This window comes from Bos mutus, chromosome 13 (assembly GCF_027580195.1).
Source record: "Bos mutus isolate GX-2022 chromosome 13, NWIPB_WYAK_1.1, whole genome shotgun sequence".
Taxonomy (NCBI): Eukaryota; Metazoa; Chordata; class Mammalia; order Artiodactyla; family Bovidae; genus Bos; species Bos mutus.
Window position 1 is genome coordinate 61599066 of NC_091629.1, and position 26941 is coordinate 61626006.

At 42.1% G+C, this 26941-nt stretch overlaps 1 protein-coding gene across 15 annotated transcripts in view; it reads left to right on the forward strand.

Annotated features, from left to right (window-relative positions):
- The window catches only part of SVIL (supervillin), a 255989-nt gene that overhangs the window by 160584 nt on the left and 68464 nt on the right, over positions 1-26941 (forward strand). For 8 of the 15 annotated variants that reach the window (XM_070381838.1, XM_070381836.1, XM_070381840.1 and 5 more), the window contains 10 exons: positions 2127-2184; positions 2299-2450; positions 5528-6203; positions 18830-18910; positions 20996-21865; positions 22239-22397; positions 23088-23122; positions 23786-23847; positions 24089-24228; positions 25490-25585. In XM_070381838.1, coding sequence (XP_070237939.1) covers positions 2177-2184; positions 2299-2450; positions 5528-6203; positions 18830-18910; positions 20996-21865; positions 22239-22397; positions 23088-23122; positions 23786-23847; positions 24089-24228; positions 25490-25585 — 2279 coding nt within the window. In that variant the 5' untranslated portion in view covers positions 2127-2176. The remainder of the gene's footprint in view (positions 1-2126; positions 2185-2298; positions 2451-5527; positions 6204-18829; positions 18911-20995; positions 21866-22238; positions 22398-23087; positions 23123-23785; positions 23848-24088; positions 24229-25489; positions 25586-26941) is intronic. The other 7 variants (XM_070381834.1, XM_070381842.1, XM_070381843.1 and 4 more) reach the window with 4 other exon arrangements.

Here is a 26941-nt window from a genome sequence, read left to right on the forward strand (position 1 = left end):
AAAGGGCCAGTCCCATTCATGAGCACGGGGCCTGATCCCTCCCTAAAGCCCCACCTCCTAATCCCATCACTTTGGGGGTTAGAATTTTAACATATGAATTGGTAAGGGGGATACACACATTTGGCTTCCCAGGTAGTTCAGTGGTAAAGAATCCGCCTGTCAAGGCAGGAACCAGGCTTCCATCCGTGGGTTGGGAAGGTCCCCTGGAGAGGAAAATGGCAGCCCACTCCAGTATTCTTGCCTGGGAAACCCCATGGACAGAGGAGCCTTACAGGCTATATAGTCTATGGGGTTGCAAAGAGTCGGACACGACTGAGAGTGCACACACACTTTCAGACTGTAATCTACCTAGTTGAAATAATTCAGGAGAAAAGGCAACATGTCGTTGTACCACTCAGACTCTCTTCATACGCTCCATTTCTCAGTTATGGGTTTGGGGCACAGATTTAAGACAAACCTCCCAGAGTCCTTGGAATTTGGTGTCAACTGTTTCTGGAGCAGTTTTATGAAAAATAGAGCTCTGTTTTCCACTTTGGGTTTTAAATAATTCATTGGTACTTATCCTTGAAAATATCTCCAGAATCTGTGCTACCAGCCATGAAAGTTTTATCACCACCATCTCGTGAGAGCTCGTTTGTTAACTGGGAAGCAGTGATAGGCCACACTTCCTCCAAAGGCAGGAGGTACCATTGTCACTGGATTGTGGTCTTCTACTTGTGAGCATTTGCTCTTAGCTACTCCCGGGAAGGCCACTGGTGACAGAGATACCTGTGAAGCCAACTATCCTTGTTAAAATGTCAGTCCAGCCCACTGTTAAGGTAGCTGTCATTTAAAAATAAATTAATAAATAAAAACATGACTGGTATCTCTGAACACAATCAAAGGACAATTTAAAAGTCATGGTTTTGACTCCTAAAAAGAACCACTTAGGGAATTTCCTGGCAGTCCTGTGGTTAGGACTCCATGCTTTCAATGCTAAGGGCATAGGTTCAATCCCTGATCAGGGAACTAAGATCATGCAAGCCACGAAATGTGGCCAAAAATAAAAATAGCCACTTTAAAAAATGGAAATTGAAGTTCCAATTTTCAAGTGGAAATTGAAGCAGTTGCAATTTAAATCCCAAGCGTTTATATCCCTTCTTCTGAGCTTCTGCTTTGACTCAGCCTTGCAGATGTTTCATGGGCCCCGGGCCTATCACCACTCCTTTCTTCCTGGGACATCAGCAGGAAAAGCTCAGAGGAGCCCTTGTGAATTCATGGGATTGAGGAGGAGGCAAGAAGAATTTCTCTACCAAATTTGGCCATTTCCACAGAAACCTGTGGCCTCTCAATAAAAATATCCTTGTGGTCAGTGTTATATGAGACCCTCCCAAGATCAGCAAAATGTTTGTCTGATCATCCATTGTTGCCCAGGGGAGTGAGGGTCATCACCTTTCTACCATCCGCCTACATTCCAGCAAGGAAACATGTTAACATTTCCTCCCAGTGAAAGCTTGGAAGGGGAGGCACAGGAACTAGGTTAATCTAAACTGTATTGGAGAAGGTGTACCACATTATGTAACCTTAGAAACCCGAGCAGGAAGGAGGTTGCAAATCTTCACAGGTTCAGTGATGGGACGCCAGACTGCTGTGAGCTTCTGCATGGTATAACCTGCTGGTGGCCATGGCACTCACAGTCCTCCAGTCTCTACTTTTGCAAATGTTTGACGTTTTGCAGGATGGAAAGTTTAAAATACTATATAAAACTAAAAACCAGATAGTGAGCTTTCTGCTGACTAGAGAAAAACCTAAAGAGAAACTGGTGAGGCCTCCCCTGGTTCTCCTGGGTGAAATAAGCTCACTTCTTTTTTCCATCTCTTGTTCTCATGGTATTACTTCTTAGACCAACCTGTGACACGTACGTGTGAGTGTGTATTTGTGTCTATGTCTGCGTACATACCTACTCATTTGGCACCTACCTCCCCTGTTATTACACAGTCTGCAAGAACTATGTCCGTTTTGTACATCACTGCTGCAAGGGAGCCATAAACAGAGTTCCAAAGATAGATGTGTGAATGAATGAATAAAATGAATGCATGACAACTAAATACCGGATCATCTTTTTCTTCTTTTTTGTCTTCTTTTAGTTGCAGAATTAAGAAAAATCTTTGAACCAAAGAGGAAAGAATTTTTAGAAATGAAAAGGTAAGATGTTCATTGTACTTAATGAAGAGGGAGAAGAATTTGCTGAGCAGTAACCAGTGTTCGTGGAGAAACCGATGCCCCTGACTCACTGCCTCTGTTTGGTGTCTCGTGCAGAAAAGAAAGAATTGCCCGGCGCTTAGAAGGAATTGAAACCGACACGCAGCCCATCCTCTTGCAGAGCTGCACGGGCTTGGTGACTCATCGCCTGCTGGAGGAGGACACACCCAGATACATGCGTGCCACAGACCCGGCCAGCCCGCACATTGGTGAGCTTGTGGCCCGCAGGCCTCTCATCAACCTTTAAAAAAAAAAAATTTTTTTAACTTTATTTATTTATAGCTGTGCTGGGTCTACGTGGCTTCTCAGGTTCTCCCTACTTGTGGTGAGCGGGGGCCACTCTAGTTTCTGTGGGCAGGCTTCTCTTTGCAGTGGCTTCTGTTGTTGTGGAGCACAGGCTCAAGGCGTGAAGGCTCAGTAGTTGTGGCACATGGACTTAGTTGCCCCACAGCATGTAGAATCTTAGTGCCTGGACCAGGGATCGAACCCATGTCCCCTGTACTGGCAGGCTGGTTCTCAACCACTGGACCACCAGGAATTCCCTATCATCAGCATTTTCTATCCAGCACTCCTGGAAAAGGAGATGTTGCAACAAGTGAACTGTGCAGGTTGTAATGTTTTTTAAGCTATGTGTTTGTGAAAACCAGCAGCAACACCCACGTCAGCTCCCCCGTGCCTCCCAGGTGTGGTCCCTGGTGTCACGACAAGAAAGGACCCCACTGTTGAGTAATTGATGACCAGTCATTTCTCCCCCACCCCAGCCTGGGCCCCACCAGGGGCAGGTCCTGGCTCTTTCTCTCCATCTCCTCAGGGCCCCAGCTGTCAGAGATCCTCAGGTTTGTTTGGGAAAGGGCTGAATAAGACAGCCATCTCTTATATATAATGGATTTAAACAGAATGCCCTGATGCCCGGCACAGGGCCAAGCTGCCCGCAGCAGGGAACTTGATGGGCAAAGCTGGACCTCATGCTCAGGGGTCTCACTCTGTGTTTATGCAACAAATATCTTCTTTAAATTATTTGAACAGGTGTAATTTTAAATGTATCATATATTTATTTCTTGTTAAATAGCATGTCAAACGTGACTTAGTTTTTCTGTGGTTTCTCAGATGTCGGTATGAGCATCAGATATCACACATGACCTTAGGAGAGGATGGCATATATGGGGCTACTCTTCCCGTCTGCAGCCCAGGTTCTGCTGCTCTGTGCTACTGCTTTTAATAGCCAGCGTCTTCTAGTTTCTTCTTCAGAGGGAGTTGCTAGTCTCCTTTCATAATGTGATCAGTTTGCTTGTCTCTACAGTTTCTGGTTTTCTATGGCCAGAAAACTAGAGAACTAAGATTTTTTTTTTTCTCATTACACACATGATGAATCAAGAACAGCCAGAGTACCATAATATATGGCCACAAATAAATCCTATTGTATATAAAATGTATCATATGATCATGTAAGCATCATGTTGGTCAGGAAGAAGTATTTAACAAACTTGTCTTGGGAAAAATGGGATGGCAGTGGGGAGAGACAATATCCGATCCTCACTTCCTACTCAACACAAAAATAAGATTCAGCGACTCACATCATTAATTATAAGAGAATAATTAAGAATATGGAAGCAAAAATGAATATTTAGGTCCAGTTGAATGGAAATGGACTTCCAAAACACAGAAATAGTGGTAGAAATCACCAGTGACCAGGTCAGTTGATTTGACTACATAATGAACATCTGTGTTTCAAAGACAATCTTCAACAGACTTCACAAAAAATTAAATTTGGAAATATTCATGAAAAATATAAAGAACTCATATACCTATAAAATTTTACATAAATTGATTAAAATGATACTATGAATCAAAAGAATATAGAGCAACAAGTTTGACCAGATATTCTAGAGGAGAAAAAGATAATAAAATGGCTACTAAATAACTGAAAAATGCATGTATCCTCTTTTTCCTGGTAATCTAGGGCAATTTTTAATTTTTTGGAGAAACATCACATCATAACAAACATTTTTAGAAATATGGAACTATTTATATAAATCCAAAATAGCGGTGTAAAATGAAGTACAACAGATACAGATAGATAATAAATTATATGATTACTTGATATTCTCATTTATAGTTTTATATATTACAAGTATGCTTTCTTATCTTTATTTTTTATTTACATATAGCTGATTTACAGTGTTGAGGTAATTTCTGCTGTACAGCAAAGTGATTCATTTATACATATATACACATTCTTTTTCATATTTTCAAAGGTGATTTTTTTTTAATTAGCAGTGTTTGTGAGAGAACATAAATTTCAGGTTTCATTGTAAACTGATGCAAACTTTATAGAAATTAATTTGACAATATAGCAAGTATCTTAAAATGAGGTACCTACTGATAAAGCAATTCTACTTTTACACAACTATCTTTTGTAATTGTAATCAGAAAATAAGATGGATTAAAAGTTAGAATCAACTTAAATGCCTATAAATATGAGATGACTTAAACTGATTCTAAAATGCCTGTTGGATAGAATAGTATAAAGTCTTAAAAAATGATATCTTCAAAATAAGATTTGCAAGCAGGGAAATGTTTTATGTAGAACATTAGGTTATATAAATATGAGTTATATAGAAAACAATCATTGACTAGAAAGAGTATATAGGAAAGTTTAGCAAATTATGCATTTATTTATTACTGATGATTATAGATTAGTGATTATTGGTGACTTGGGGGCTAACTTTCCTGTGTTTTCATTGTAGATCTTTTCTACATCACACATGCATAGTGTAATTGGAAAAAGCCACTTCTGTTAACAGAGAGGACCACTGCTACCTGGCGGATATTGACATGGCCCATTATTATTATAGTTACTATCAGATGCTGAGAAACCACACTCTGTCACTTGTCAAATTACAGCAGTTCAAATATCTGTTATCCTTTCTAGAGGACTCTGAACACATCCTCTGGCCTCACACATGAAATATTAAACTCAAAAGCAGAAAAGTAGATGAATAAGGGGAAATGACACTGAGCAGCAGTGAAGGCTGTCAAGGTTGAGCTTTAAGCCGAGGCCATGCCTGACATGGCTTATGCGGTGGTGCACAGAGCATCTCAGCCCTTAATGTATTTCCCTGCAGACCTCAGATTTCTTCAGCCTCCCAGGTAAATCATTGTAGGCAACCTCAAGGAGGTGAGAAATTTGTTCTTCACAGCCTGGCCACTCAGTGTATTGTGTACATAGCAGAGTAGAATAAATGTATGTCTTTGATTGAATTCTGTATATATGATCTTCTTGTAGGTCGATCAAATGAAGAAGAAGAAACTTCAGATTCTTCACTAGAAAAGCAGACTCGATCCAAACAGTGCACAGAAACCTCAGGCATCCATGCTGACTCGCCCTACAGTTCAGGCATCATGGACACCCAGAGCCTCGAGTCCAAAGCCGAAAGAATCGCCAGGTACAAAGCAGAGAGAAGACGGCAGCTGGCAGAAAAGTATGGGCTCACCCTGGATCCGGAAGCAGACTCTGAAACTCCATCTCGATACAGCAGGTCCAGAAAGGACCCCGAGGCTGCGGAGAAAAGGGGGGTAAGAAGCGAGCGATCGGCTGAGTCCAGCAGAGACTCCGGCTCATCCTACTCCAGGACTGAGCTCTCGGGGCTCAGGACCTGCGTGGCTGAGTCCAAGGACTATGGCCTGCACCGGAGTGACGGTGTTTCCGACACAGAGGTGCTGCTCAATGCAGAAAACCAAAGACGCGGTCAAGAGCCCAGTGCCACCGGGCTGGCCCGAGACCTGCCCCTTGCAGGGGAGGTCTCCTCTTCCTTCTCATTCTCCGGGCGAGACTCTGCCCTCGGTGAAGTGCCAAGGTCCCCAAAGGCAGTGCACAGCCTGCCCAGTCCATCGCCTGGGCAGCCGGCCTCCCCAAGCCACTCCACCAGTGACCTGCCACTCCCTGCGGAGGCTCGAGCCAGGTAAGTGTTGACCCACCGTCACCTACATCCCCTCTGCTGCTTCTGTGTCTGAGATTTGGGGTCCTCAGTGCTCTGCAAAGTTCTGGGCTAACTATAGAAATAATGATATTGATGATTTTTTTTTCATTTTCACAATGTCAACACAGGTTCTACCAAAGCAGAAAGCTTCCCAGTCTTAAATTTATCAATTTAGTTCTTGGTATGTTCTTTTTTAAAAGAAGAAACTGAACAGGTGTTATGGCGACACATTTTCAAGATCTTTCTTCTATTTCTCATCTGCCTTTAACAAGTGTCTTTTCCTTCATTTTCCTGTGATCATACCCAAGACTTTGGAGCCATTGTTTCTGTTGCTGTCATTTAAAGTAACAAAGCAGAAGGGCGCCACTAACCAATTTTCACTGGGTCTCAGTTTAGGTTATGTGAAGTATGCCCAGTAAACACCGAATATGACTATAACATATGTTACATAAGTATATCAGCATGCTAAGGATACTGCTGTGTATCAAAGCACCTCATTGAAAAGATCTACCAGTAGGAGAAATTGCTGCGTCACAGAGTCAGCGAATGGAAAATCAGAGAATGGATAAAATCAGAAAGTCAGATGCCTGAAGAGAATATATGTTTCTCTCGCAATTTAAATATCTAAGTTTAAATTTGAGTTCAGTTTAGATATTTAAATCTAAAAAGTGTGCTGAACAATTAGGATGCAAATTACATAAATCTCCTACTTCATGGTTTAGGCTTATTGTCTAGGCAGACTCCTAAATGTATTTTTTCAGTTCAAATAAACATTAGGTTTGCAGGTGAATTCAGGGGGATAAGAACCTGAGATCAGGCAAATTTATTCTAGAAAAAAAAAAAAGAAAAGAAAACATGATGGAAAATACTGCTGTTTATTCCACATTGGGACAAAGTAAATATGGCCATCTTCACGTGGCAGTCTTACATCTAAAACAGACTATTTCAGTTATTGAAGTGTATTGACTCCAAGACTGGCCGCTACTGGCTTGACCACCTACACTAGAATATTTAGTGATACTAGCTTCTAAGAGAGGAGAAGGTAATGGCAACCCACTCCAGTACTCTTGCCTGGAAAATCCCATGGATGGAGGAGCCTGGTAGGCTGCAGTCCATCGGGTCGCTAAGAGTCAGACATGACAGATCGACTTCACTCTCACTTTTCACTTTCCTGCATTAGAGAAAGAAATGGCAACCCACTCCAGTATTCTTGCCTGGAGAATCCCAGGGACGGGGGAACCTGGTGGGGTCCCACAGAGTCGCACAGAGTCGGACATGACTGAAGTGACTTAGCAGCAGCAGCAGCAGCTTCTAAGAGAATTCAATAGTATGGATCCTGATTGTATTTTGAGGGCCTTTGTTCATCCTTCAGACTAAACTGCTCAAAGTTTAGGGACTTACTGTCTCGTATTTTGAAACATATGTTATAGTCATATTCTTTTGTTGTGGGAAATTTGCATTTCGTAGTAGAAACAATGTTCTTGGGTTAGTTATACTCTATCAAAGCAAACTCTTGGCGAGCTATGTAAGCAGGACAAAGGAACCTAACATCACAAATTAGAAAGAAAGTTCGAGTTGTGTGGGTTACATGGTTTAAAAAATAACAAGGAATCCAATTTTTGATTGCCATATCATGAAAACTGTTTATCATCGCGGTGTCTGGGTTAACCATCTACATCACATATCATCAGTTCTCAACAAGATTTTTGAAGCAGTTATAATAATAAAAACTGTGCAGAGTACTCCAGGTAAAATGATAGGATACATGATAGTTCTGTATGAGTAAAAATCTCAATATTCAAATATATATATCACTTAAAACCTTAAGAGCCCACTTCCTTCTAGGTTTTGTTGTTTTTTAAGTTTTTGGCTGCGCTAGGTCTTCATTGCTGTGTGTGGGATTTCTCTAGCTGCGGAGAGTGGGGGCTGCTCTCTAGTTGAGGTGCTCAGTCTTCCCCGTGCAGAGCACGGGCTGCAGGGCTCATGGGCTCAGTAGTTGTGGTGCACGGGCTGCAGACCCTACGGCACATGGAATCTTCCTGGACCAGGGATCAAACCTACGTCCCCTGTAATGGCAGGCGAGTCTTAACTACTGGCCCACCAGGGAAGTCCCCTCCTGGTTATTTGACGAGGCATGTTACCTGGGAGTGTTCATACACCTCGCCTCTGCTTGACAGTGCCTTTCTTTCACAGAAGAAAGGCTTAAAGGAACTAAGAAATTGTAAAGGAGTTTGCAAGGAAGCACATGCCTTGTTTTTTGAATCCACTCAAGACATACAAATTTGCAGGCCAAGAAACACAAATCATTTCATATAGAAAAGGAAAAAACCAGAGATGTGTTTACATTAAAAAGCAAGGAAAGTAATGTGTGACAGGTATGATGTTAAAATAGCATTGGGATTTAGTCCACACTGACTTCATTTGTTCAGCTTTTAAAGATGGATTTAAGTGGATTAACATTCTGCTGGTAGTCCTTTCTCTAGAGCCAGGAAATTCAGGTGTCAGGGAGTCATTGTTGTCTGACTTCCATTCCGGGAGAAGAGAGCCAAAAAATACTTTGTGAATTAAAACAACAAAGAACTCTTGGTGACCCAGTAACTGTAGTGAAAATAAGATGGTATCTGACCTGGAAATATGTGACAGAGAAGTTTAGAAGGTTAAGAAATGACCAGAAAAATATCTACAAATGGCAAAACAATTGAATAGCATACTGGATTTGTCCTATCACTGAAATGGAATCTTTTTCTCACTGTTATGCTTTACTCTTTCATCCCTGTGAAGCTCTGAATTAGGCGGTTTTGGGATTATTTATCTCTGAATTGTCACTCCTGCTCCATCAATTCATTTTGTGCTCGCTAGGAAGAGGCTGTTGTTTGTTTCATTAATTAAATTGGAATACATCACTCATGAAAATAGCATCCAAACACTTTACACAGTGTCCTAAAAATTCAAATGTGAGCCAGATATTGAATGCATATTTTTTTATATGTTCTCATATATGCTAATGCAAATATATGTACAAACAGAATAATCATTAGTTCTTGTACTATACTGTTTTTAAACATTATAAGGTCAGTAACAGTTTTTAGGGCAATATTTAGCTGAGTGATTAGTTTATTTTAATAGCTCAGTTGGTAAAGAATCCACCTACAATGCAGGGGACTCCAGTTCAATTCCTGGGTTGGGAAGATCCCCTGGAGAAGAGGTAGACTACCCACTCCAGTATTCTTGGGCTTCCCTGGTAGCTCAGCTGGTAAAGAATCTGCCTGCAATGCAGGAGACCTGGGTTTGATCCCTGGGTTGGGAAGATCCCCTGGAGAAGAGAAAGGCTACCCACTCCAGTATTCTGGCCTAGAGAACTTCATGGACTGTATAGTCCATGGGGTCGCAAAGAGTTGGACACGACTGAGTGACTTTCACTTTCACAATTTATGTGATAGAGAAGATATGTATGTATGTGTATGTATGTATGCGTGTTACATGTGTGTGTATGTATGATAGTAACAGAGTCTTTAGTTCAGAAATCCTGTCAGTTGTCCAGAAATTCATATGAAAATATTGTTCTTTAGCAAACTAAGAACATACATAGTAACAGAACAGTATGTGTGAGTGTGTGTATATATATATACACATATATTTTTACATATTTATCTCTATATATGCTATATTGGTAATAGAGAATAAATCACATGCCAACCACCATTCCCTTGTCCTACCAAATTCTGTAAATTTGGAATTTCAAGAATTGTGTTTTCCAAATAGATGGTATAGCTGAAATGAACCATTCTTTGTTAATTTGGCCACTGTGAATTTTAGAATAAAATTCCAAGGTATTGGGAGCCTCTGTGTTATTCAAAATTTTAAAGTCTGAACTCCATTAAAAATCTTAAATCCAAAGCTCTTGTCAGTTTGCTATTTGGTGCATCTCTTAATGTCACAAACAATAAAGTGCACCATCTGGGTTAATTTTGTGAGTGCAGAAACCCCGCCCCCCCCACCAAGTCCCACACCTGCCCTTCTCCTGAGCATGTGTATTTCCCTACAGGAACTGGAAAGAAGAGAAGCACACCTAATTTTCTAGTGGTGATCTGCTCTAGAGAACTCTGGGGTTTTATTGTTACTATTATTCTCCTGGGATCCCCACCACTCCTTTTCCCACTTAGCGAACTATCATTCATGCCAGAAGACTGATGGTGGGGGTTTCACGCAGCGCTGACGCTGACCTTTGATCGGGGGTGGCTGCCATTGGTGAATGATGGTTTGAACGGGGCTTCCTCAGAGCTGTGCCCTGGCCGCACAGTGGGCCACGGCCCCCTCCAGAATGAACCATTTCTGCAGCACTGTGACATGCAGACTCTGGCCATCCAGGAAGGAAGCAGGGTTATGATGCAGTCCTACCCTTTCTTTTTTTTATTTTTCTGTTTTAATTCAAAACTGTTTTGTTTTGGGAATTCCCTGATGGTTCAATGGTTAGGATTCTGTTCTTTCACTGCCGGGAGCCAGGGTTCAATCCCTGGTCAGGGAACTAAGAGCCCACAAGCCGTGTGCTGCAGCCAAAATAAACAAATAAAAGGTTTTGTTTTGTTTTAAATTTTACTGAAGTATAGTTAACTTCTGCTGTACACTGAAGTCTTTTTCATGTTCTTTTCCATTACGGTTTATCAAGGATATTGAATAGTTCCCTGTGCTGTACTGCAGGACCTTGTTGCTTATCCATCCTGTATATAATCATCTGCATCTGCTAATCCCAAACTGCCAATCCATCTCTCCCCTACCTTTCCTCCTTGACAACCGCAAGTGTGTTCTCTGTGTCTGTGAGTCTCTTCCTGTTTCATAGATACGTTTATTTCTGTCGTATTTTAGATTCCACGTATGAGTGGTGCCTTATGGTATTTGTATGGTATGGTATTATGATGCACTTCACTTAGTATTATAATCTCTCTAGGTCCATCCTGTTGCTGCGAATGGCGATATTCATCATTTTTTAAGGTTGAGGAATATTCCATTGTGTATGTACACATCACAGCTTCTTTATCCATCATCTGTCGATGGGCACTTAGGCTGTTTCCATGTCTCGACTATAGTGAATAGTTGTGCTATGAATATTAGGGTGCACGTGGCTTCTCAAGAGTTTTTATCCTTTATTTCTGATCGTTTGCGCATCTCCCAGTGAGAGGTTTGCATCTAAAAACTGTCTCCAGAGCCTGGAGCTCATTGTTTTAGTTAATTGGCGAGATGCTGAGTGAGGCAACTGCCTCTTGACCATTGGCATTCCTGGGTCAGCTTCTGTCTCTGCCACGGCGGGAAGTTTCCTAACACAGAGTCTACACTGGGCCAGAATGTCGTGGGAACAGAGATCTCTGAGGATCTACTCTCTAAAGAGACTGCTGGATACTTCTCACGTGTGTGTTTGTATTGGCACAGGATTGCTTTCACCTTCCTGTCTCCCCAGACATCACTCTTGTCTTGTTCTTCTAGCTTTGGTCTGTTTTTACGGTTAATTCATTGCCTTTTTTTTTTCCTTCATTTTATTCTATTTTCACTGTCAAATGTCCATTTCTATCCACTGAACAAAATAAGATGATGTCACCGAAAATACTAGCTGGTATGTCCTAAAAATTCAAATGTCTGATAGATTTTAAAATACAGTATTTTGCCTGTGTGCTTGTGGCTTTGCACATTCATACACTCATGTGAATGTGCAAAGCAATCATTAGCAGTTTTTCCAAACAAGCAACTTTCAGCAAATAAACTGTTAATTTGAATGAGATGCTGGTGTTAATAGCTATTCTTCTTAAGCTGAATCATGTTTTATAATTAGGAGCTGTTACATAATTAGAGCTAGACACCCACAGGGTGAAACCAATTTTACTGTGCTGGATTTGACTTCATTTTGGTGGCAGAAATCACTTTTTCACCCATTAACTCTTAGGGGTTGTGAGGAGTCAAAGCATGTCATTTTATTAGATACTTAGGGATGCAAACCCAGAGCAACTCCTTTCCATGACAACTTAGGGTGAGTTCTTATTTCCTGGTGATATAATTCTCCAGTTGCCATGTCATAAAAAAAAAAAGTTCTCTTACACTCAAGGTCACCATCTCTTTCACAGGTAACCCTATAGCCCTCTCCTGGGGAGGTAGCCACTGCCCAATAGAGAACTGGCTCACCCCAGGACCCCACAGAATAGATAGTGTTAAAGAATGTTAAATTCTTAAAATCAGAAATAAGCTGGGAGGTTATTTAGTTTAAAACTCTATTTTATACATGAAAAGCCCTGAAGATGAAAGACTTTAAGTAACTGGATTAGGACCATATAGCTGAGTCCATGATCTGGTCAGTCATTCAAGGTCTCTGAATTCATCAGAGTTCTTTCCATGACACGTTGCTCTTGTTATTAATGTCAGTTCTATTTTCCATCATAGTAGAAAAAAGAGGTAGCTGTTTTTGCCCTTTGAAGGCTAGAAACTTTAGGATATAAGATTGGGGATATTATAGAAAACATTTATGTGGATTTACATAAGGTATTTAAAAACCTCATCCCCATAAACAAAATGAAAACTTGTAGTCAGGGTGGGGGAAAACTCAAACTCAGTAGGCATCTGTCCATCCACCCAAACCTGAGAGGTCTTGATTTATGGGTTAATTTCAGCTCTGAAGTAGTTTAGCTATTCATTCAAGAAAGCTATCTTGTGCCAGGCACTGTGTTTCAGGGTGGGCATGTTATTTTTAAGTGTGTGAGTTAACCACAACACAGTCAGGTAAATAAGATTATAGAGCCCAAAGTTGGGTGCCATGGGAATACCAAGATAAGTTGTTCATCTTTCCTCCTTGAAGAAGTGGCCGTAGTTGAACTAAGTCCTTAAGGATGTGGTGAGTTTGCTAGACATGGAGAGGTGGCTGCTCCAGGTGACCTAGAAGGAAGGGGATGGGATGAGTTGAGATAGTCAGGTGGTGACCAACCATGGGGCAACTTATGACAAGGAGTTTGGCCTTCTCCTGGTGGACAGTACAATGGGAAGTGCCCAAAGGATTTGACAGCAAGCATGCTTGGTTATGTACTTCAGAAAGAATACTCTGGAAGAGTGTGGGGGATTTGGCTGAAGGAGAATTGGTTCCAGTCAGGGAGACCACTAAAGAGGTGGTTGCAGTTACCTACACATGAGGTGATGAAGTCTTGGTTCCACATTGGCCTTGGTTCTTAACTTGGTCCTGTTTGGCATTTCATTAGGTGATCTGGGAGATACTAATTTCTGAAGGAGGGATTGTAAATAAATTTGATGGTAGGAAAAAAAAGAAAAGGAAGAGGGGGAGGGATTGAGAGAGAAGAGATTAGAGGGGATGGGGGAAAGAGAGAAAGAAGGAAGAGACTACGGGAGCATGGAGGCAAGAGAGCGCCTATACCTGGAATAATGGTAGGAAGCTAACAAGATGAAATTTAACAAAGTCAGTCCTATATTTAGAAGGGGGAAAAAAAATCAGTGTATAAATTCAGGATTGGAGAAACTTGATTTAATAGCAGTTCGTGTGAAGCAGACCTAGGAGTTTTAGTTGACAATAAGCTCTTTATATGACTGCCAAGATGGCTATTCCAATCTGGGAGGACATTAATGAATGTGAATTGTCAATGACACAGGTAGCGCTAGTCCGCTTGTGTTCTCCAGCGGTCAGGTCACATCTGGGGGTCTCATTCTCACTGAGCTCTTGACCGATAAGAATACTTTCAGAGAGTCACCTTTGCATCTTCCCTTTCCAAGTTTGTATACCTTTCTCCCTGTCTTAATAGAAACCAGAGTCATTTTTGGAGTCTCTTACATATTCTGTGCTGCTGGACTCCCAAACCAGTCTGTTCTCTGTATCAGATTGTCCTTTTCCCAGTATGGTTATAAAGCTGAAACTTGACTTGCCACAGGGAGCCCTAAGTTTATCTGCCAAAAGGGGGAAAGGGGAGAAAGACCTCATGTACCAAATGAGGTGCCTCAAATGCAGCTTCACCTATGCTTCATGTCTCAGGAAGAGGGACATCTAGATGCCCAGTATCCTACAACAAAGCTGACACACCCAGATAAGGATGTTAGCAGTTTTGTCAGGATTTCCCCAAATACGGCGCCATGAATCTGATATTAAGCCAATCCATAAGATTGATAAGGATGATCTCAGTGATAGCATTACTTTTGTAAAAGTCTTGCAGGAAGAATAGATACAGCATCTCAGTCATTTTCCCAACTCCTTCCCTTCATCTAACACATACCAAGGGCCTCCATCAGTTATTTCTGAGCGAATGTTCTGCTGTTTTCCATGTCTTCATGAAGTGTCAAAAAACGATAGCAGTGCTGCTTAAAATAGCCAGTCTGCAAACTCAGTATCAGCCCTCAACATATAAAGGACTTGCAAGGAATGTAGGCCATGGGTCTTTACCTTCCTCAAGAAAGTTGTGATGGGAAGAAGGGGTCACTGACCTACACAGCAGGCTCAGAGACCATTGTTTACATTCTGGTCCAAGCCTTTAATCTCACTGTGGACCAGTGACCCCAATCAGCAGAGTATACTTGGAGCAGCCCTTGTTTGTACTTCAGGGCTCTTTCCACTTTGTCTGGGCTTGGAATCCTTGTACGTGGTCTTGAGTCCATGTGCTTATAAATACATTCAGCTGTGAGTGGGGATTGTGAAACATGAACCAAAAAGTCGCTGGCTGCTCTGGGGGACTTTCGAACTCAAGTCTCCAGCCCCAAAAGGCTGATTCTAGGCTGGTCCCACAACCAAGGCAGTCAAGTTCCTACCTTACTTTGGTTACTTCATTAGAAGTCAAGTAGGAGACACGGATCCCCTTTGAAGATCCCTCCAATCCCTTCCCCAGACTCAGCTGTTCCCTCTGACTCTCTGGTCCATTTGCACGTACCTTTCACTCTTTTTCAGCCAACCTTGCAGCATTTAGGCCTTCAGCGCTGAGATTAGCCCTGAGGGAAACTGGGATAAAGTTTATCCCATGTTTATCTTGCTCCTGCCCCAAAAAAGTTCTTCCTGGGTGGCTCAGATGGTAAAGCATCTGCTTACAATGCGGGAGACCTGAGTTCGATCCCTGGGTCGGGAAGACCCTCTGGAGAAGGAAATGGCAACCCAATCCAGTACTGTTGCCTGGAAAATCCCCTGGATGGAGGAGCCTGATAGGCTATAGTCCGTGGCATCGCAGAGTCGGACACGACTGAGTGACTTCACTTTGCCCCCAAAAGACTCTATTTCTACATTTTGATTACTCAGAAAGTCTTTACTCCATGATCCAACAGTGAGGCTTTTTAAAAAAATTTATTGAAATAGAGTTGATTTATAGTGTTGTGTTAATTTCTGCTATAAAACTGGTTCAGTTATACACACACACACACACATTCTTCTTCATATTCTTTTTCATTATGGTTTATCTCAGGATATTGAATATAGTTCCCTGTGCTGTATAGTAGGACCTTGTTGTTTATCCACTCTCTATATATAATAGTTTGCTTTTGCTGATGCCAAACTCCCAATCCTTCCCTCCCCCACCTCCCTGTTGGCAACCGCAAGTCTCTTCTCTGTCCCAGCGGTGATATATGTTTAAATTGAGACATAATTTACATCAGGATGCACACAGTATTTTAAGGACGCAGGCCAGTGAGTTTGGGAAATGTATAACCATTCCCCCTGTCGAGAGAGAGAGAAGGTTTCCATCACTGCTGTATCTCTGGCCACCAGCGTTGATTCTTGACTTTGCAAGGGCCTCACTTAGCTCTCACAGGCTGGTAGTATCATCTATTGAACTCATTATGTTCATATGAAATTAATCCTTCCCACTGTTAATTTTTTAGCCAAGTCTTAATTATTAAAAATAGTGAAGCATAATGTTAAGGGACATAAAACAACATTATCCATGCAAGATTTAAAAAATGCGAAAGAACCCAGGGTTTCATTGCCACTATCCAGATGTGATCTCTTTATTTTTTTCATGTTTTAAAATGCTCACCTACTGTTATTACATCTTAAAAAAACAGTACCTGCTGGGCCCCAGAAATACATTTTGTACTTGCATGAAATGATGTAGCTTTTCACCTGAGTCTGGGCCTCTCTTGGGCACCCTGCAGGCTCCCATGGTGGGAAGCTCGGTCCCTAACTTCCATTATGTTCCACACTTTGGGGTGCCCGTGAATTTCCCAGATCAGTGCTGCGCTTTTTTTTTTTTTCCCGGTTGTGTCAGGTCTTAGTTGTGGCACTTGGTATCTTCATCGCCTCATTCAGAATCTTTCTTTGCAGTGCAGGGACTCTCTAGATGTGTCGCCAGGGCCCCAGAGCACACAGGCTCAGCAGTTACAGCACATGGGCTTAGTTGCTCCATGGCATATGGGATCTTAGTTCCCTTGCATTGCAAGGCTGATTCTTAACCACTGGACCACCAGGGTAGTCCCAGTGCTGTACTTCAGTTCATCATTTTAGGACCCAAGGCATGGTTCTAATCAAACACAAGAGATTGGCACAGACATGGAGAACAGATTTGTGGTTGCCAAGGAGCGGGAGGAAGGGAAGAGAAGAACCAGGAGTTTGGAGTTAAAAGATACAAACTACTATATGTAGAGAATGAGTCAACAGCCAAGTCCTACTATATAACACAGGGAACTATATTCAATGTCCCATGATAAACTATAATGGAAAAGAATATGGAAAAGAATATATATGTGTATAACTGAGTCACTTTGCTGTACAGCAGAAATTAATCCAACATGATAAATCATCTATACTTCAAGGAAAAAATAAAAAACTTAAAGGAAGAGATTGAGGTTGCTATTTGATATGAAATGCTTAGGGAAGTGTCTCTAATAGTTGAGCAGAGACCTATGTAATGAAAGGCAGCCAGCCCATGTAGCTATGGGGGTGGACGAGTCCAGGGAGAAAGAGTTTAGTGAATATCTATTATTTTGTATAGATAAAAAATCAAAGATATAGAAAAAAAATTTTTTTGCTTGTAATGAGAACTCATATATATCATACAGCACTGTTAATTGTATTTGCCATGTCATACATTACATCCCTAGAACCTGTTTACTTGTAACTGGCCTGATAATTTTTTAGGGTTCTATTGACCAAGTTTTATTCTGATTAATGAAGATTATATTCAGAAAGTTGTATGGTATATGTCACAGTTTGCAACGCATTCTATTGTACAAAAAGCATCTGGGCCTTAAAATAACTGTGAGGTAGGCATATGAGTTATTAACTGATGATTTTCAAAAGCAAGTATCCATTGCGCTCACTCTATCCCAAGCTATACTGATTGCCTCCTTTCTAAACTGCAGACAATATGCAGAACTATTCCTATGTTTAAATAAATGCTGAGAAATTAGATCCTTTATCATTGGAAATAAAAATGTCTTTCCATAATCTGAGTTTTTTATTTGCCATGGGCTCAATGGCTGTAATACTAGAGACCAGAAAGGTGGGTCATAGATTAGGGTGTAGACAGACTGGAGAACAGGGATCCATGCCTAAGTGTGACAGATTGCAGTGGTCACAGCGGAATGCACAGTAGTGATGGCCAACAGGTTCTTGCCTGGGAGTTTGAAACAAAACCCAAATTAAAATGATTTTTAGAAACTAAGAGAATTTCGTTTTAATTATTATTCTGTGCTTTGGGAAATGTCTTTGATCTGTGTTTCCAGTCTGGTATCACAGGTAGGCTGGTAAGATTTTGAGCTGGTAAACATTTTAACTAGCGTGTAGAGTTCCCATGCTTCTTTTTCTGTTTTGTAACAGCATGCAGGTCAATGATTTGGGTAGTCCTCCTGTGTCTTGCTTAATATACTGATGGCAAGATTTTGCTTGCCACTGATTTTTTGGTAAGATATCTTCAACCTGACATTACGACTTTGTCATATTCAACCTTGCATTATATTTGATTGTGTGTTGAAGAATGAGTGTGTCAATCCTGTGTTATCTTGCCCAACACAATGTTAGTTTTTGATGGCTGGCGTGATGCCTAATTTACCTTGGCTACTTCTCAGGCCCCAGCTCAGTGTTTTGTACATAGTCAGAACTCAATAAACATTTATCAAATGGACTTGTATTAGTACTTGGTAACTGTTGGTTGCATTATTCAGTGATAAATGTAAAAGAAAAATGTAGACTAGCAATTAATTCCAATTATGGAATTTCTTTTTTTATTCATATGTATTGTTTTGCATGGACACTATTTTTATATTTGGCTATTTACCAATGTACCTTTACAGAACTTACAGATGATAATTTGTATTTTTAATTCAACCTCCTACAAGAGAATTGTCTGGTATTTACAGGCAGAATATGACTGTAGCAGACTCTTGATATTTCCAAATGATCCCACAAAACACTTTATTTGGTGGCTTCAGATGTATTTGTTCTATCTTGATATCTGTAATAAATGAACATCTTGGACATTCCGTGCACCAAATAGAAACCCCATGGCAAAACATGCTTAGATATTTTCAAAAGCCAGCATTATTCCTTACTTAAGAAAAGTCAGCCTTGAGGGTTTTAAATGATGATAATGACATCTGTGTATGTGTTGACGTTTTCATAGGCTTTACCTGAAGTTTTGTTTTTTTGTACAAAATAGTACCGGGAAACCCAAACATGAGTGGTTTCTCCAGAAAGATTCCGAAGGGGACACACCTTCACTTATCAACTGGCCATCCAGGTATCTCCCAAGCTGTCAGCTTGTGTTTAGTGCGTGTGTCCCTGTCCCGCACATCACCGAAACTAACTCGCCTTTGCCCTCTTTTTGGTGGCAGGGCTTTTGAAAATAACGTGTTCAAAAGGGGGCTGCTGGAAGTTGCTTTCTAATCATTCCTTTTTCTCCTTCTACTGCCCTAATGGCTGCTCATACTGTTCCCCTTTGCTTCTCTTTTGAAAAATCTTTTGACTCCACCTCTGGCTTTTCTCTTTTCTCACCACTCACATGCTGCCAGGAGGGAGCGTTAGTGAGCACATAACCAGCGTCTCTGGGCTGCTCCCTTAAGTCAGGCTAACCTACCCAGGGTCCCATCTTATCATCAGCTCCCCTGTCCTGGCCTTCCAGCCTCCTCCTTTCCATGTTGGCTGTCTCTCAACCAGTTGTTAATTTCCACAGCTACGTATAGGGCATCTGGATTTCAAAGCAGACAAAACCCCATCTAGCTTCATTTTTAAGGTTGGGGGCAGGGAGAGACAGAAGGAGTTAAGAATGAGTAAGTCATTGGCAGGACAAAGCACCCATATATTGAGTTTCTAACAGTCACTTTGTTCTTGGCTGAGGACAACATTCAGATTGTCTCCCATGACAAGGACACATTCCGCAGGAGAACTTGAACAGATTAACAAAGCTTATAAATATGAAAACCTCCAACACTCGCTAGTCTCGGGGAAAAATAACAACTCAGAATGCTTTTCTCTTCCCCTGAATGGTTCACAGTAACTGCCTTTTATGTGTGTCTTTGACTTTTCTTTAATGAAATATACATATCCTGCATCTTATGTTGAAAGACACGTAGGTGTTTATTTCAAATTTAGTAGAATGCCTTTGTCATCTAAGGAAAAATTCCCTTCTAGAAAATGAATATCGCAAGCAATTATTTTTGCTGACTAATCTTAAGCAAATAAAGGTTTTACGTTCATTCCCCTGAGAAATCACTTCTCCCACTTCAAAAGCATCCTTTATTTTTTAAAGATTATCCCCAGTCCACAGTCCATTCATAAGCAGTTTGAATGGTTTGTCCTTCCTCACTATGTGGTATTAAAAAAAAAAAAAAAGTAAAAACAACTAGTTTGCACTGTTGAATGTTTACCCTTTGCTAAGTGCTAAACTGCATACTTGGCAAGCATCACATTACATCTTGTTACTATCATTTCCATTTGAAAGATGAAGCAGCTGAGGCAGGTAGGTTATCTGAGACCACACAGCTCAAACTGGCTGACTGAAGCTTTGAAAAGAGGTCTCCTGGGCCCCTCAGCCAGAGGTCTTGGCTACTTTGCTTCCACAGTAATAAGAAAAGGTTGGTAGCTTTTCCAGTGGATTTCAGTTTTGCTCTCGGCTATTTAAATAGCTCTAGAAACAACCAGAGCCCTCTCTTTTTGGATTAGTTTTTAACGGATGGCCTAATGACCATTCCAGTGGGGAGAACATGTTCAGTGCATTCTTTCAACAAAAATCTTTTTTTCCCTGGCATCCCTCTTAGCGCTGGAGTTGCTGGAAGTGATGATGTCTTAACTGGTCATGTGTTTTCTGAATGAATGAATGTTGTCTGCATGGCATGGAAAAATTTGTGACTCTTAAATGCTTGAAAAAGGGTAATCATTTGCTGTATCTTGAGCTCAATAAAAAATAACCATCATCATGAATGCTATGACATTTATAGGAGACAATGCAATTACATTTGGTCTTTAGGCTTATATATGCCTGGAAACCACCCCCACCCCAGTCCATATACTGGGCCTGTCCATGTGCCCAGCCTCAGTGCACCCTCATGCATACCAGTGGTGCATAATAATGAATTTTCCTGGGCTTCTGAGTATTCATTTAGTCGGAAGGCATCCATTCTCTCCCAGGATAGCATCTGGCCCCTCCTAGCTTTACAGAAGGAAGAGCGAGTTTGTAAACTCAACACAAACTCCTTCCTCTGGCAAGGCGAGCGGGACCCCAAGATGCTTATCCAGTCTCCAGGCATCTCCGGTCTGCACACAAATGCTCTCTTCCCCCAGAGCCATTACCACAGTTGGCAACTTAAATCCTTTTTCTTTCTTAAAGAGTTAAAGTTAGAGAAAAATTGGTGCGAGAGGAGAGCGCTCGCAGCAGCCCTGAACTTACCTCCGAGTCCTTAACTCAGAGGAGACACCAGACGGCACCAGGCCATTACCTGGCCTTTCAGTCAGAGAACTCGGCCTTCGATAGGGTCTCGGGCAAGGTGGCCAGCTCCGCAAGACAGCCCATCCGCGGCTACGTCCAGCCAGCAGAGCCTGTCCACACCATCACGCTGGTGACCTCAGACACCCCAGAAAGCATCTCCGAGGGCAGCTGGGTGGGCCCAGCCCCCCAGACTGTCACAAAGCCTCCCCCCTCAAAGGTTCTAGAAGGTGAAAGAAGAGACACCCCAGTTCTCCATATTTGCGAATCCAAAGCAGAAGATGTGCTCTTCTCTGATGCTCTGGAGAAAACCAGGAAGACCCTTGCAGTTTTGGAGGATCGTGGGTCTGGAAGAAGCCAGGAAGTCCCCCCTGGAACTGAGGACTTGAGTCAGCCCGCTGTTGGCATAGTTACCGCGGAACCTCAGAAGGAATCAGAAAGCCTGGCCCACCCGCCTATGGCTCAGCAGCAGCCCACCGAGAGGATGGGCAGGAGTGAGATGGTCATGTATGTTCAGAGCGAGGCTGTGTCCCAAGGTCACAGGAAGGAGGTGCCCACGAGGAAACACAGGGTCCTCACCCGCTCCCTGTCCGACTACACGGGCCCTCCACAGCTCCAGGCTCTGAAGGCCAAGGCCCCCGCTCCCAAGCGAGATGCCGAGTCACAGACGTCCAAGGCCGAGTTGGAACTGGGCCTGCTGGACACGAAGGTCTCGGTCGCCCAGCTCCGCAATGCGTTCCTGGAGTCAGCCAGGGCCAGCAGGAAACCTGAGCTGTAGGTGATGTCCACGTGTCCCCTCAATGTGTCACTTGCACGTCCTTGGCAGAGTTATTCACCTTCCGACTTGTGTGGCATCCTGCCTTGAATCTTACCAGCTTAGCTCACCAGTGTGTGTAGGGCAGACCATCCAGGACATGGCTCCACGACTACCATTCTGCTTGTGCCTACTAACGGGGCTGGGGCGGAGGGTGGGAGGTGCCTCTAGAGTATCGGGACTCTGGAATGTTCCACCTCCCGACATGCATGGTAGAGGCATGTGGTGGGATTTGCACTGTCCATGCCTTGACTCACCAGGGTACATAAACCTTTGCTTTCTTCCCTCTCTGTCTCTCCCTTCTGTGTACCTCCTCCCCACCAACTCTAAAAGCCATTCTCGGGTTGAGGGGTCAAGCGAAGGCCCTGGTGTGGAGCGGGAGAGAGGGTCCCGGAAACCGAGGCGCTATTTTTCTCCTGGTGAAAATAGAAAGACTTCCGAGAGATTTAGAACTCAACCCATAACCTCGGCAGAACGAAAGGAATCGGATAGGTAGGCATGTGTCTGTCAAGTTCCCTGGTCGAGAAACTTATAAGAAATCCTATAGAAATTTCTACCCCAGGGATGGTTCTGATGCTGTTTCAATGGGATGTAATGACTCCATAATTCTTCCATCCAAGCTATAAGTGATGTTTGTTTGGCTGGTATAAATGTGTCTTTAAAGAATGTTGACCATGATGCCAATATCAGCATACCGTTTTAAATTGCATTCAGATGGTAAGAAATGAGAAACGTTAAACATTTGATGTTTTTAAATTTTTATGCCCTTAAGTTAGAATCCGGATTGTCCGCTAAATTATATGGTGAAAATGACTAAGGGGGTTCATATTCAGTTTATCAATGTCTTATCTGCATGTTGTATGTGAGTGAGTTTTTATCATATGCTAACACAGAGAAATGAAAGCGTCTGTCTAAAAGACGATTGTCCGTCGTGTTTAATAAGTCCCCCTTGGTCCTGGTTTATCTCCACAAGGTGAAGCACCTGGCCGGGCTGTGAGCACACATACCCCACAGTGTCTGTAATAGTTGCCCATGCGTAGTCACTACTAGAGTTGCTACCAGGAGGATGTTCTTTAAGAGGCTTTAATTGAATTTTTATTTTCACTTTTAATGTGATCCTTGGATCTTCCACTCCAATCAGCTAATTGTTTGTTATTGTTTTTTCACTCATGTCTTTCCTAGGTCAACTTCAAATTCAGAAATGCCAGCTGCCGAGGGCAAGTATCTGTCTTTTTCTTCTTAATCATCTCACCCCAGATTAGATTTAGATGAGATTTTTTGCTTTTGAAAAGAATGAGATTATGGAACAATTACTTTCTTTTCAGCAGATTTTCTTCCTGTGAATATAATAAAACCTGTTGAGGTTTTCACAAGAACTTTCTTTAGTTTTGAGAGAGAGAGCTGTGATATTAACCATTTATTAAAACCATTGATTTGAATCAAAGAAGCAGGTTTTTCATGTTACTTTCTTGTTACTATTTAATAATAAACAAGAGAAATTCCTTCCTTAAAATCTCTTCTTAATTCCATAGTATCTATTCTTAAGTCCAATATGATAGTAGAAAATTATTGCCTGGACAAAAATTTTGTTTGGTGAATTGCAATGGGAATTAGTACATTTTCACTGAGCAGAAGAATAGCCTTCCTCACCCAGAGGAAAATATTGCCTCTTGTTATTTTTGGGCTTCCCTTGTGGCTCAAACGATAAAGAATCTGCCTGCAACGCGGGAGACCTGGGCTTGATCCCTGGATTGGGACGATCTCCTTTAGCATATTGATTCTTTTATTCAGAAGATTTCCAAGTCCACCTTGGAAAACTTTTCAAAGACTTTCCCTACGTCTTCTAATGATGTTCAGTCTTTATTTGTGACTCTTCCCAGATGAAGAAAAGGTCGATGAGCGAGCGAGGCTGAGCGTCGCTGCTAAGAGGCTGCTCTTCAGGGTAAGATGTGCTGAAAGGTCATCAGGGTAAGCCAGCCTGCAGCCTGCTCTGGCTCTGGGTTCTGGTGTGATCTCTCCTCCCATGTGGCTGCTGTGTGTGCTGCTAATGGCGATGCTGCCTCCTGGGGCGGTGGTGGGGGGCTCTCCTGTAGACCCTGCAGGGTCTACAGAGTAGCCACATTCTGCCGCCCCAGCTTCCTTTCCTCCAGTTGTTCAGGCTTCTACACTGTTTCCCATCCTAGGAGATGGAGAAGTCGTTTGACGAGAAGAGCGTCCCAAAGCGCCGCTCCCGCAATGCGGCCGTGGAGCAGAGGCTGCGGCGCCTCCAGGACCGGTCCCACACGCAGCCCGTCACCACCGAGGAGGTGGTCATTGCAGCCACGTAAGTCCCTCCAGGGCCTCTGGGCCTTGGCTGGAAGGCCTTCTTTGTAAAGAGAAATTTAAAGACTTTTAAAACGAAGCGATCTGAAGATGGTTCAGTTAGAAGCCACCAAAAAGTAGGTGTTTGGGTGTCTGGTGTCCAAGGGGAGTTTTCTTTTTATTTTTTTGCCTGGTTTCTTTTTTAATCCATTTACAATGGAAAATTTAAAATACAAGAGTAGACGGGTTAATGTTCTGAGCCCCCATGTCCTCATCACCCAAGAGCCAAGAACCCCAAGCCCATCTCATCTCGCTCTACCCGTTTCCTGCTGTAGTTATGTTCAAGCAAACCCTATATATCGTTTCCTCCATAAATATTTTAGTCTGTATCTCAAAACAGACTAAAGGTACAGAAGGATTCTCTTGGCTTTTAAATTATCATGTTTTTTTTTTTTTAATTCCATGGAAGTCTCCAAATGGTGGGAAGTAGGTTTTGAGCCGTGTTTTCCCATGTGTTCAGTATGAATTTCCCAAAGTAATTCATCCAGGGATCATTGCTTCCATTAAGTGAAAACTTTTATTAGTTTTTTAAAAAAATAGTTTCTCCTGCTGGACATACACGTGCACACACCCTTCCTGAAAAAATGAAGTTCATATCATTTAGAGCATGAACAGCCCACATGTGAAGCTGCACTTAACTCAGCCGCCTGCACTTCCAGTTTGTGGATAAGTACATCTTCTATTCACTGGGAACTCTTGGCAAATCAAAAAATAATAATACTGTTTGGTTATTGTAAAATAAGAAACAACTAACCCTAGGAGCAAAACAGTAAATATAAGCAAAAGTTACCCACTTGTCAGACTCTCTGAACGTACTTTGATGTGCTTATAGATGATATGAGGACCATGATTTTTCTAAAAAAGAGCTTAGGACAACTTAGTAAAACAGAGACATAATCTACTGCTTTGCTGGTGGTTAATATATTAGCTTCTTTTTAATTTTTTTTTTTTAAACTGGGACACTTATTCTAAATATTCTAAATCCTTTCCAAGCTCGAAAAATCTGTTCCTGTTCCACTGACTTTGGGTCGTCTCTGTCTCTTATTTCCTCAGTGTGTAATTGCTTTTCAAGTTCTTTTGTGATTTTCCCAAATAAACAAGCGAACAGTTTTGTTCCAGTATGTTTTGACATAATGTTTCTGAATTGAAAACTACGCTCTCCTTAATGCTTCTTTTCTTCTCTCTCCTTATGAATGTTCCACCTTTGGCAATTGCTTTTAAAGTGAACCTACCCCCGCTTCGTGCTCAGTGGCCACCCACCCTGTAATGACAAGACATCCTAGCCCCACTGTAGCTAAGAGTCCCGTGCAGCCTGCCAGGTACTGGACAGAAGTTGCTGCATGTCGCACTGAGAGCAGAGGTGCATCTTCCGATCTTGAATGTCTGTCGTTTGTCTGACAAACAAGTCAGCGCAAGGAGTTGTCCCAGCGAAGCGTGTGGCATCTTGCCGTCTCACACCGGGGGACTTCACGTAGGCCTGCATATGCCGGCATTTCATCCACCTGCTTTCTCTCTGTCCTGGGACTCAACCCCAACTAACCCACTCATCCATTTGTTTTCTTTCTGTTTTACATAACCCTGATCATCCCTAAAAAATTTCGTTTTTCATCTAAAATACTAGCACTTAATAAAGATTAACAGAAAAATAGGACGTTAACCTGAATGTTGAAAGTCTTATCATGCTTAAACACTTCTAGACATGAATACATGCTTACAAACAACCTTACCTGTTTTCTAATGGATAGACAATGCCGTTATATTTGAGGATCCAGACAATAACAACTTATAGTGTCTGAACTTAGATGCTTTACTGTTATGTTTTAAGTTGTGGTGTTTTAAAGTGATGTCCTTAAGGCAGGTAAATATCCCCTCTATTTCACTGTTACAGGCCAAAACACAAAGGCTAAAGCAGGATTAAAACGAGTAAGATGACAGTTCAGAAAGAAAGCTGGCATTGTCGAGATGTGGGCTGTCTTTGGGAAAACAGGTTTCCAGCACACCTAGTTCTTCCCTGTGCTCAGTTATGTACGACTCTTTGTGACCCCATGGACTGTAGCCCACCAGGCTCCTCTCTCCATGGAATTTTCCAGGCAAGAATACTGGAGCGGGCTGCCATTTCCTTCTCCAGGGGATCTTCCCCACCCAGGGATTGGACCCACATCTCTTGCGTCTCCTGAATTGGTGTCTTTACAACTAGAGCCACCTGGGAAGCCCAGTTCTTCTCTGGACCTCAGGAAAGATGCCAAGACTCAGGTCCCCTTACTCCCACCTCACTGTGCCCTGGAAAACTGACACCCCTCTCTTGTCTGGGACAACTTGTAAAGCACTAGTTAATCGGAGTCAAGGCAGAATATATTCTTCTCCTGGACTTGAGAATTGGATGTGCCTGTGGCAGAAGGTACATTGTCTTAGACTTTCCAAGATTCACGAGACCAGGTAACTGGAAGCCTTCTCCTCTTGGAGGGATTTATCAGCACCAAAATGTCCTTCACCTTTCAAGTTACCAGGAATTTCAGATTTTTAGTACCTTTTAGGAAACAGATGGAAACCTACAAGAGAAAATCCTAGGTTAAAAGAGGAGAATGATCTTTACAGTGAAACTATTTGTGTGTAGTAAGTGAACATCAAAACCCTGTGTCGTAGTTAATGCTTTTGATAGAATAACTGTATTATTT